The sequence below is a fragment of the Nerophis ophidion genome, linkage group LG02 (genome assembly GCF_033978795.1).
Source record: "Nerophis ophidion isolate RoL-2023_Sa linkage group LG02, RoL_Noph_v1.0, whole genome shotgun sequence".
NCBI classification, from domain to species: Eukaryota; Metazoa; Chordata; class Actinopteri; order Syngnathiformes; family Syngnathidae; genus Nerophis; species Nerophis ophidion.
The window spans coordinates 26,559,824-26,572,607 of record NC_084612.1 but is presented as its reverse complement, the minus strand read 5'-3'; the positions used below and the strand labels follow the sequence as shown (position 1 = coordinate 26,572,607).

The window sequence follows — 12,784 nt, the reverse complement described above, 5'->3', positions numbered from 1 at the left end:
CCGGTATAGGTTGTGTGTCGCCATGACGGCATCTTGTATGTTGTGATATGCACGCTCTGAAAGTAAACATTAAGAACTCAGCCAACACTCCTGGTCTGCATTATTCATAAATAGACAGACAACACATATACTCCGCTGCTTCACAGGCCGCTGGATGTTGCCGGCAAAGTATTCACATGCTAGCTAGCCGGTCTAGCAAGCACGCGTCATTCAGTCCAAAACGGCCCGATCCATCCACATCCAGAATTGTCTGGCGGTCTTAAGTGACCACGCTGTAAGCCAGCCATGAAATTTGCAGAATTGTCTGGTATTTTTGCCAAATGTTCCATCTTTACCAAGAGCCCCTCGACAACGAAGCCCATCCGGGCGACGCCATCTTTTTAAGAAAAGGCGTTAACAAAATAAAAGCATGTAAACAACATACGCAAATGTGCGATAAAATAATTGTCGGCGTTAATAGATTGATGAGTTAACTCGTAATTAACGCATTAATTTGCCCACCCCTAATATATATATATATATATATATAGACACACAAAACGCAAAACCAGTGAAGTTGGCATATATATATATATATATATATATATAAATATATATATATACATACATACATATATATAATTACAGCTTTTTACATTTGTTTTAATATTGATTGTGTTACATGCTTCATATTATACTGTATCTAAATGTGTATTGATTAGAATGCTCGAGGTTGTGCATTAAAATATTGCATAACTTCAAACATTTGAGATAAGTAAACCAGTGACAGTGGGGAACAACTCACTTTATAAGATAACTAAACTTTTGGGTTTATTTCTTTGGAGGGTCATATGGGACAACATTGTATAAATGATTACACAGGATTAGGGTTAAGTTAGGTATTCAATATATAAGGATCATATACATAAATAAATACTTTAATAGATAGGATTAATTATTTAAATAAGGGATTCTCAAAATGTGGTACGTGTACTACCAGTGGTACGCAGGCTTCATCCAGCGGTATGACAAAGAATCACTGAATTGAAGTACAGTGTTTTGCTTTTTCCCATATTCAAACAGTGTTACTGTTCAAACTGTGTGCAACATCACAGCGGGCCAAAATACTAAATATAATTGTTAAATAAAACCTTTACCTTGTTTTTAACGAATACTTGGGCCTACTTCGCTATAGTATTTTATTGTTGCTTCATTAGGATGATACTTGGATAACCAAGTGTTTTCCGAGGTGGTACTTAGTGAGGAAAGTTTAAGAACCACTGATTTAAATCATTAAATTGATCATTAAATCATGAATTAATTAAATAAATAATTAATTGGGAGCTAAACTATTGCATGAAAAAGTAAAGTATATAATAGATAATGCATGAAATAATGAAATAATTCATTGATTAAATGCTTAAATAATTATATGTAATTTACATTAAATACATTAATGACACATTTAATAGCGCATGTAAGTATTTGATTCCAATTATAATGAATTAACAGCCCATTTAAGTAATCATTTTATTTGATTGTGTTCTGTTTGGCCCTCCATATAGAGCATCATGCATGTCGATGAGAAAAAAAAAAAAACAAAGTCACAAATGATTTATGACAGCTGTAATTATTATTTCAATGGAGCAATTTACCGTTAGAATGTTTTGCAGGAAGTAAAAGACCTTCATTGCGTGAGAGTTCAACATGTTTTTTTACATGTTTCTGCATCATTTCTATTACATATATTGTAAACTCTCACAAACAGGAAAAAACACATACTGTAAAATAACTCTGTTTCCAATGTTGTCCTTTATCTGTAAAACTTTGGCATATGAACCAACCATGTCAATGATTAGCCAGGTATAGACAGTATATACATCCATAAATTGATGCACAACTCAGTGTCCCATCATATGTACAGTCTGCACGCACAATATTTACAGTGAATGCTTTCGCGTAGCTGTACATAATTCACAATCTAACCTCGTACAGGTGATTTGGCGCCATATTATGTACACTAAATTAATAAATATTCACAGCTTTGACTCAAGCATGAGTTTCACCGACGTAACAGGAAATGTGCAGTGCAAATTGACTCATCCAGGCTGGTCACTTTGTGATGGCAACATTAAGTTTGATTTGTATAAACAAGTGTCTGATGTAAATATTGTTTGTGTACAGTTTTGCTCTGTCACTACTGTTGACTAAACATGATTGTTGTTCTACTGATACATTGCACAGCAATAAGGTGCTACTTAGGTCTTACCTCGTATTATATATGATTGCATTAACGTATTGTTCACAATCAGTTCTGCAGGAAAATATAGTTAACATACAGCATACACATGTCAGACACAGTACTTGTCAAACGTTTTGGCTTTCAAAAGCTACAAGCAAACAGAAGCATAGATGGAAGCTACAGTAGGCGACTTGACTACACACACAAGATTTGATGTGGTTTGCACACAAAGAGCCATGCTGTGTACCCTACTTGTAAGCCACATAACATTTTTTACATGTCACAGTATGAAGCAACATGCTTCAATGTAAATAACTGCACTGCTAACTCGTCTAATATGGGTGACTGATACCTTTGTAAGAGCCTTACTGCATGGAAGACAACCACAAATACACACTATCAGATGATTTAGCATGTTAGACAAAGTTGACATTTTTTTACATTTACAACATGCAAGTCTTGCTACAATTCAAAAGACCGATGAGATGAAACACATTGTGATTGACACTGTTGTACAGATAAGGGCTATTCCACTGAATCAATTGCCATTTGTGTCCCTATGCAGGAAATAAAATGTATAAATATACAATAAATGCACAGTCCTGGCGCCTAAATGATTTTTGGTGATGTTATTTGAAATATATTTTCGGGGTTAAGTGACTATAATGTGCTTAATGGCAACATTCTATCCAGTAAATACCATGTGGCTTTACAGTGGTACCTCAACTTGAGAGTGTTTGGAGATAAGAGCCGTCTCTCGGCTGCTTTAAGTTGCAAGCAACAATTTGAGTTCCAAGCATCTCCGCCATCGAACAAATGTCACACTGAACCTCGTAATAGCCACCCCCAAACATCTGGTCTTACTTGCCAATATTAACTTATAGCTAGAAAAGGACATGGCTTTGTTTTTCTAAACATTGCAAGGACGGTGCTGGGAAAAAGTGGATGTATTAAAGAAAAAAATCATTAACAACATGGTGACGTTTGAGCATTCAAGGGGGTTTGAATAATTTCTGAACGGCAGACATGTATCCATGAAAATATTGAAAAGCTGCTGATTATTGATGGAAAAAAAGCTCCACTCCACTCTATAATGTAAATGCTGTTGATTATTATAACATTACTTCATAAAATTACTGTTTTTCATACGACAATTCTTATCTAGAAGTTTCTTTTTCTTCTTTGTTTGTTTAACATTTTACTAATGGGGCTAAAAGCACTATTTAAATTGATTTCAGGCAATATCTCTGTCACAGAACCAATGCTCATGGGTTGAGATACTACTGTACTTCATGTGTTTGATAATTCTATGCTATAAACACACTGCTCAAATGAGTCATCTTCAGTTTAGGAACCGTGTTCAAAAACGAGATAAAGTTGCCTCAGATGGGCCGATACACATTTTGGGGAGGTCAATATGTTTATTATCGGATATAGAGTTGTTCATTTTGAGTGTTGCACACTGTAAAACATTTTTTTGTAAATTCACAGTAAATGACTCACTCATTATTGCATTACTTAGTTTTTACAGTAATTTGTCATAAGGTTGCAGTAAATTTTGATGGACTGTGAAGTAATACTGTTAAATGCTCTGAAATTCTGATAATTTTTTAGCGTGCAAGCAAACGGCACCAATTCGGTGGTAAGGTGGGTAGGGTCCATACACTTTAGAAGAGAAATGTGTTTAATTGTGTAAATAAAATGGAAGTTGACTATATATATATTTTACTTATTTTTGCTACCAGATGAACACTTTGTGCTGAAGAACATACTGTATTGTGTATTAATGGGCCATATATGACTGATTTCGACTGATGGTAACATCGTCACACAACTGTAAATTCTAACTGGTTACCAAAGGTACCTCGAACATGTGCATTTTTATATATTTTTTTCCAATTCAACCATGACTTTAATATTTTTGAAGAAGTTGTTACACTCAGCGGATACTTTTCTATTTATGAGATCCTGCATCACGTGTCTAGTATTGTCCCTTCTTGTCCCCTGCAGCTATGACAGTTCTAGTTGTGATGTATTGCAATTCAATGTGCACACAACCCTTGAAGAATTGTGTTATTATTGTTCAATGAAGACGTTTTTAGACAGTGTCACTCCAATCTCAGATGGTACAGTGTCCTTAACAAAGAGTCATGTGAGTGAACCAGTGGATCTGACGAAGGCCACTGAAATTATTAATAGGAACCAGGATCCCTTATTCCAGAGGCAAGTGTGAAAAATCATTGCAATTGTTAACAGGGTCAGTTTGCTTTGTCTACCCCTTTTCTTTTAGGTCTGATTCGATGACAACACCACCAACTTTCTTCATTTCTCGACGCTGGGCGAGTACTGAGGACTGCACAGGCTCCAGGACTGGTGCTGGAGCACAGCGCCTTAAAGCAGAATAGGTGGCGGCCAGTGACCCCTAGTGGAAAACACAGGGTATTACATGATCTGGCCTGACGACTAAATAATTGGCAAACACTACTGCCTACTGGACACAATGAGAAAAACAAGTATACATATTGTAGATGTGGCACATGATACATGGAACTTATTAGAAAAAAAAAAGTTTTGTCTAGATTTTGAGCACAACTGTTGGTCTGACCTTGACAGTGAGCAGATCATGTCTGGCAAGGACTTTGTCAGAGAGCTGGTCTCTCTCTACAATCCAGGGATGGCGAAGGATCTTAAACAAACACAACACTGATCATGTATTGCTTCAGGTGCACCTAAAGAAGAATACACTAAACAAATATATAAAGATGATATTTAGGATCCTAGAATTCTAAATACCTGTGGAGCAGTCAGACGCTGGTGAGGGTCCACATGGAGCATCTTAGTCACTATGTCCTGGTAAATATATGGGAGATGATGTTATTGGTGATGTCATGACCTCTACCCGGGTCAAGTCTTGTTTTGTCTTAGTTTGTAGATTTCCTGTGTTTAAGATTTATTTCTCTATCAGTGGTTACCTCTGGTTGCTCGGGGCACTGGTTGAACACTCCGGCATCTGTTTGTTGTTGAATGTGACTCACACCTGTGCTCAATCACAATCGTGCCCCTATTTAGACACGTCTCGCCGTCCAGTCGGTGCGGGTTAAACGACATTTTATGTTTGAGCATGGCGTTGATTTTTCGTGTTCCCAGGATACGGAAGAACAAGAGGAAGCAGTGTGCAGGTAAGAGAGTATTTCATGTCCGAATGTTCTTAATCCGAAATAGAGTGAAGCAGGGAAGTGTGAATAAAAGCTCAGTGGCCTTGTGGTTAGAGTGTCTGTCCTGAGACTGGGGTGTCGTGAGTTCAAACCCCGGCCGGGTCATACCAAAGACAAAAAACTGGACCCATTGCATCCCTGCTTGGCACTCAGCATCAAGGGTTGGAATTGGGGGTTAAATGAACAAATGATTACCGAGCGTGGTGATTGCTGCTGCTCACTGCTCCCCTCACCTCCAAGAGGGTGAAAATGGTGATGGGTCAAATACAGAGGAAAAATATCACCACACCTAATGTGTGTGTGTGTGTGACAATGATTGGGACTTTAACTTTAACAATTCAAGCTAAGTCACAGGAAACAGTAGAGGCTAGAGATGCGCGGTTTGCGGTCTCATCCGTGGAGTCCGCGGATAAACCGCGGGTCGGGCGGGTGACATGACGAAAAAATAGATTTTAATTGGATTCGGGCGAGTGGCGGTTGAACCATCCGGAAATATTTGATATACATGGTTCTGGGATCGGTATCCTTTACCATTCAAAGAGCCATTTGAAACCCGTGTCACAAAGCGAAAAAGAAAATAGGAGACACTAATATTCTCTAGAATGACTGCCGGCAGTCATCCAGTTAATAAGTATTAGGGCATGCCAGGGGCGTCACTAGACCTAATACTGTACTGGGGCACACCTGGGGCACAAATAATTCATGTGAGCGTGCAAAGCGCGCAAGCAAAAACATTTTTAGCACTTATTTATCATAAAAAATACATAAATAGTGCTTTAAACCAGTGCTCCCCAACCTTTTTGTTTCCGCGGACCGGTCAACGCTTAATAATTTGTCCCGCGGCCCCGGGGGGGTTTGCGGTCTCATCCGTGGAGTCCGCGGATAAACCGCGGGTCGGGCGGGTGACATGACGAAAAAATAGATTTTAATTGGATTCGGGCGAGTGGCGGTTGAACCATCCGGAAATATTTGATATACATGGTTCTGGGATCGGTATCCTTTACCATTCAAAGAGCCATTTGAAACCCGTGTCACAAAGCGAAGAAGAAAATACAAGACACTAATATTCTCTAGAATGACTGCCGGCAGTCATCCAGTTAATAAGTATTAGGGCGTGCCAGGGGCGCCACTAGACCTAATACTGTACTGGGGCACACCTGGGGCACAAATAATTCATGTGAGCGTGCAAAGCGCGCAAGCAAAAACATTTTTAGCACTTATTTATCATAACAAATACATAAATAGTGCTTCAAACCAGTGGTCCCCAACCTTTTTGTATCCGCGGACCGGTCAACGCTTAATAATTTGTCCCGCGGCCCCGGGGGGGTGTCCTTTTTTTTTTCTTTTTTTTTTTTCTTCTTTGTCATGAAAAAGGGACGTTTTTGTAATGAAAAGGGGAGTTTTTTGTGTTTGGTGCACTATTTGTAAGTGTATATTGTGTTTTTTATGTTGATTTAATAACAAAAAAAAAGAAAAAAACAATTTTTATTTTTTATTTTTTTTTTAAGAAAAAGTTCTTCTGCGGCTTGGTACCAATCGGGCCACGGACCGGTGGTGGAGGACCACTGCTTTAAACTATGAAATCATATCAGATTATGTTGTATGGGTCTTTGATTAACTACCTGAAATTAACTAATGCATTTGACCTACTTGTGCACTTTTTTACTCCAGACTTCTAAACTGCTACTGGTAAAAGCAGAAAGGAAGAGCAATCATTCTTTTTGAAATATATATTGCAGTAATAATCTGCAAATTTAACATCTACAAAAGTAAAACAAAAAATAAAGCACCCCTACATCTCTGGGTTCTTTTATATTATTTAATTTCCATTTATGGAAATGTGGCTAATCCTATTTCAGATACACAAAACTGTAAAATATACACAAAACAATAAAGCCACAGTAGTAGAATAAATTAACAACTATTGTGTGTCTGTTCAGGGAATCATTTTCTGAGAAGTAAACTGTGACGTCTCGTTTTCATTTTTGCAAAGTGGTCAATCTCTCTGGACAAACATGGAAATATTACAGTAACTGTTATACAGTTGACCAGTGGTTCCCAACTGCTGGCTCGTGACATAAAAGTGGATTGTGTGTCATTTTCAGTCAGATGTGTGCATGAAAAAAAAAAAAGTTTAGGGAGAAAAAAATCAAATTGTGGCAACAAAACCAGATTATTTTAACCTTTTTTCTAGTGACTATTAGTGAGTATTTTAGCAAAAGGCAAACCGACTAACAAGTTGGAGGACCAGCAGACAATAACCAACATTATGTTTCATGTTCATTGGAAATTCCCCCGACAGCTCGTACAGCAAATGAATATGTTTGTCTTGATACAAGGAATAACGTTAGCTAACTTAGCATCAACTTAAGACAATGATGTTGCCTAGCTAGCTAGGACTTCACTTACATCTCTCATTCCTTGCTGCTTCTTCTTCATTGCTGCGGGCGAATAACTTTCTTTAATCCATCTAGGAGTTACAGTTTAAGTCAAATCCAAATCAAAATAATGTAATTAACAAATTGTTGTTGGCTAACGTCACCTACCTCACGCAGTGATTCGCAGCCCCCCCCCCCTCTCTCTCTCTCTCTCTCTCTCTCAACCGAAGTCTCGATCCACACGTGAATAAATTACCCTATTAATTAGCCATGTGGTCATTGTTAGTGGAGTGAATACAGTAGCAATCAATTACCATACTAAGTAGTATGTGCGCTGTTGTTTATGTTATGTAGACTTAAAACTCTTAAGCGTTTTTTTTTTTTATTGGTGAAATTTTTACTGGGGCACTGCAGATCAACAGTGAAATATGTCTGGCGACCCCCCTGGGTAGTGCTATGAAGCCATTGACTTTGTCGCCTTCTACAGCATGTACGATCTGCTTGTCAGTCCAGCAACATGTTGTGTGTGGCTTCCGCGGTAACACGCACACGACTGCAAGGCATACTGGGTGACACATAGTACACTAATGGATGTGATATTAACAATTTTAACAATCTTAGTAATATGTGCCACGCTGTGAAGCCACACCAAACAGGATTGACAAACACATTTCGGGAGAACATCCTCCAAGCAACACAACATAAACGCAACACAACAAATACCCAGAATCCTTTGTATCCATGACAATTTCTGACTATTTTATGCAGGTAAGGTGGGCGGGGGTGTAAAATATATTCAGGAAGTTTCATGGATACAAAGGATTCTGGGTATTTGTTGTGTTGCGTTTATGTTGTGTTACTGTGAGGATGTTCTCCCGAAATGTGTTTGTCATACTTGTTTGGTGTGGCTTCACAGCGTGGCGCATATTAGTGTTAAAGTTGTTTATATCACAACCATCAGTGAACTCTGTATCACCCAGTATGCCTTTCAATCTTTTACGTGTGATTGCGGAAGCTGCTCACAACTGTTGCCGGACTAACAATCGGTTTGTACATGTTGTTGAAGGTGTCAAAGGCAATGGCTTCCCAGCACCCCCATATACTTGTCATCAGGATGAAAGCCAATTGGATATTCGCGAGAACGTTAGCGGTTCCAATTGTCTTTATTACTCTGTTGAATGAGTTTAAATAGCTCTGTGAGTGGTAAAGGTGGCCGACCTCTGATGTATTTCAGCGGGCGGGTGGCAGGCGGTTGCGGTTCTGATAAAATGTTGGTTCGGGTGGACGGAGGGTGGATGACGACTTTGGTGATGCGGTTGCGGATGATATAATTGCCTATTCGCGCATCTCTAGTAGACGCTCACCAGAACGTAAAATGTCAAATAAAGCAAACATTCAACCTGCGCCAACTGGACGGCGAGACGAGTCTAAATAGAGGCCTGATTGCGATTGGGCACAAGTGCGTGTCCAAATCAACAAATAGAGGCCAGAATGTACAATCAGCGCTCCGAGCTATCAGAGGTAACCACAGAAAAGAAGGCTGATACAGAAATACATCTTTAACACAGGAAAACCACATATTAAGGCAAAATAAAGTGACCTGTAAGACAGGTCATGACAGGTGACAGATTACAACAAGCAACAATAAGACATACGGCACACTCTCTGTACAGTATATCTAACCTTGGCAGCGTCAGACACCAGATCCCAGTTACCGCCACTGATGATGAATTTCCCGCAGCCTATTTGAGCCAAGATTTCCTCTGCCGAGTCATCAGCACTGCTGGCAAATGGACTAAAACTTAAGGGAAATAGAAGAATAAAATGGTTAGAGGCATAGACACATTCGCAACAATTGTCCACATATTTACAGCGCTAGTGCAGTATAGTTGCACCTTGTATTTAAAAGGGAGGAAGGGCGACCCAGAACATGTAAGACTTCACTGTAAGCACGTAAGGCAGCGGAGTCACGACAGTGAGATGTGTTGTGCTGTAAAGCTGTTTCCCGCAAGTGATTACAACAGTTGAATAAACAAAGTTGTGTGAACACTAGAAATGGGTACCTTTCACATTTGAATTAAAAAATGGTACTCAATGGTGCCAATTTTAGATACTCTGTGTGTGTTCAAATGTGTTAATTGTTTAAAGAAACTTCTTTAAAATTTAACCCTAACTGTGCTATCCAGTTATTTTTTTTTCTTTCACTTCACTGTCTCATTTGCAAGCACTGTACTGTTTTCTAAGAGACTTTGCATGCAGTTGTAATTCCATTAGATGGAAGTGGTGTAGGGCTTCCCGGTGGCAGAGGGGTTAGTGCGTCTGCCTCACAATACGAAGGTCCTGAGTAGTCCTTGGTTCAATCCCGGGCTCGGGATCTTTCTGTGTGGAGTTTGTATGTTCTCCCCGGAATGCGTGGGTTCCCTCCGGGTACTCCGGCTTCCTCCCACTTCCAAAGACATGCACCTGGGGATAGGTTGATTGGCAACATAAAATTGGCCCTAGTGTGTGAATGTGAGTGTGAATGTTGTCTGTCTATCTGTGTTGGCCCTGTGATGAGGTGGCGACTTGTCCAGGGTGTAAACTGCCTTCCGCCCGATTGTAGCTGAGATAGGCGCCAGCGCCCCCCGAAACCCCGAAGGGAATAAGCGGCAAAAAATGGATGGATGGAAGTGGTGTATAAACTACGGCATGTTTCTTTAGCTAGGAAATAGTACTTGTGGCAGTCTTATCTTTTGTTGAGGTCTACAAAGTGTTTTTACTGCAAGTATTATACTCATTACACGCCAGCTGTTTTAATGCTCACATGCATCTTAAGCGTAGTTATCCATCCATCCATTTTCTACCGCTAGTCCCTTTCGGGGTCGCTGGAGCCTATCTCAGCTGTATTCGGGCGGAAAGCGGTGTACACCCTGGACAAGTCGCCACCTCATCACAGGGCCAGCACAGATAGACAGACAACATTCACACTCACATTCGCACACTAGGGCCAATTTAGTGATGCCAATCAAACTATCTGCAGGTGCATGTCTTTGGAGGTGGGCGGAAGCCGGAGTACCCGGATGGAACCCACGAAGTCACGGGGAGAACATGCAAACTCCGCACAGAAAGATCCCAAGATTGAACTCAGGACCTTCGTGTTGTGAGCCCGACGCACTAACCCCTCTGTCCACCATGCTGCCCCTTAAGCGTAGTTTTTTGAGCGCCTTTTTCTTACTTGACATGGAAAATGTTAACATTACAACAAGGCAGTCCGCTCTCAGTGCTTAACTGCTTGTTTCTTGGGCTAGTGCTTGAGCCGGTGCTAAGGCTGCAACCTGACGTGACGCCATGTGCAACAAAGGTATCGAAATATGCCTCTTTTTGTTTTTACGTGAATCGGTACCCAGTAGTAACGAAGGAATTCATCCCTACTGAGCACACAGTCATCGTTTGAGTGTTGCTGGACACAACATCATTTCCAGAACTTTGATAAAGAAGGTGAGGAACACTAAGTCAAAAAAAATTCTAAAGGAATATTCGTACAATAGTTTAACAAACCATTTAGAACAGATGCATTACAAAAACCAAGGCAACACTGTAATTTCAAACATGCAGAGAAACTTCATGATAAAAATGCATGATTGTCAATGTAAACAATCTGCAAGTTTTACAGTTTTGTCATTGATTGTTAAACTAACCCAGCTATCATGGTGTAAAGCAGGATCCCCAGGCTCCAGATGTCACATGCAGCGTCATAACCTTGCTTCTTTAGAACCTGCACACACATAAACACACACATGGTAAATATATATATTGCACATTACTATACCCAAAGTGTTTTACATTATACATCACATTCACCCATTCAAACACACATTCACACACTTATAAATAGAAAAGCTTTTGCTATGAATAGGGGAACTAAAATGTTTTTGTGTGTGTTCTCACCTGATTAGACAATAGGATACTTTGAGTATAACTTTTACAGCATAAAAAGAAACTAGATGTTTTTTCTACAATGTGTTCCCAGGTAACCATACAAATGTTTTCTTTTTGAGTATAGCTTTTGACACAAACTGAACAGCTGAATGGTTTTCATCTCGTTTCACTTTGTGTTGAGTCAAACTCTGTTGAATTGATAAACGTGGACCCCGACTTAAACAAGTTGAAAAACTTATTCGGGTGTTACCATTTAGTGGTCAATTGTACGGAATAATTACTGAACTGTGCAATCTACTAATAAAAGTTTCAATCAATCATTCAATCAAGGCTTTTACTACAAACTCAGCAACTAAATGATAAATGGGTTGTACTTGTATAGCGCTTTTCTACCTTGAAGGTACTCAAAGCGCTTTGACACTACTTCCACATTTACCCATTCACACACACATTCACACACTGATGGAGGGAGCTGCCATGCAAGGCGCCAACCAGAACCCATCAGGAGCAAGGGTGAAGTGTCTTGCTCAGGACACAACGGACGTGACGAGGTTGGTACTAGGTGGGATGGTCTTTCTGTAGTGTATTCAAAGCTTTTACAGCAAACTGAACAATTAAATGGTCTATCTCATGTGTACAGGCAATGCTCTCTTTTGAGAAAAACCTTTATCACAAACAGATTAATGAAAAGTTTTTTTCTCTGTATGTTATGTGTTTAGTCAAAGTGCTATTATAAAAAAAAGCTTTTACTGCAAACTGAGCTATTAATTTTTTTTTTTTCCTGAGTGGGTTCACATGTGTGCTTTCAAATGGCACTGTTGTGTAAAGCTTTTACCACAAACTGAACAAAGTAATTTACTAATATTATATTTAAGAACTAAATATTTAGTTTTAGGTACCTGTGATATACAGCAGGGGTCCCCAACCTTTTTACCACTACGGACCGGTTTAATGTATGCGTTATTTTAACGGACTGGCTTTCAGTAAAAAAAAAAAAATAGCCTTTGGCTACAATCTGAAAGTTAAGTCTGAGAAAATGTTTATAAATTAAC

General features: G+C 39.4%; 1 protein-coding gene and 1 long non-coding RNA gene across 3 annotated transcripts in view; one reads left to right on the top strand and one right to left on the bottom strand.

The window, feature by feature from the left end:
• LOC133538659 (uncharacterized) overlaps positions 1 to 8,367 on the top strand; it is a 68,338-nt gene extending 59,971 nt beyond the window's left edge. For both annotated transcript variants that reach the window (XR_009803077.1, XR_009803071.1), the window contains exon 4: positions 4,512 to 8,367. This is a non-coding gene — a long non-coding RNA (uncharacterized LOC133538659). The remainder of the gene's footprint in view (positions 1 to 4,511) is intronic.
• LOC133538650 (ribosomal protein S6 kinase alpha-2-like) overlaps positions 1,579 to 12,784 on the bottom strand; it is a 60,064-nt gene continuing 48,858 nt past the window's right edge. The window contains exons 18-22 of the mRNA XM_061880337.1: positions 11,492 to 11,568; positions 9,498 to 9,615; positions 5,015 to 5,071; positions 4,827 to 4,907; positions 1,579 to 4,643 (exon numbers count right to left, since the gene is read on the bottom strand). Of these exons, the coding sequence (XP_061736321.1) occupies positions 4,494 to 4,643; positions 4,827 to 4,907; positions 5,015 to 5,071; positions 9,498 to 9,615; positions 11,492 to 11,568 (483 nt within the window). The 3' untranslated portion in view covers positions 1,579 to 4,493. The remainder of the gene's footprint in view (positions 4,644 to 4,826; positions 4,908 to 5,014; positions 5,072 to 9,497; positions 9,616 to 11,491; positions 11,569 to 12,784) is intronic.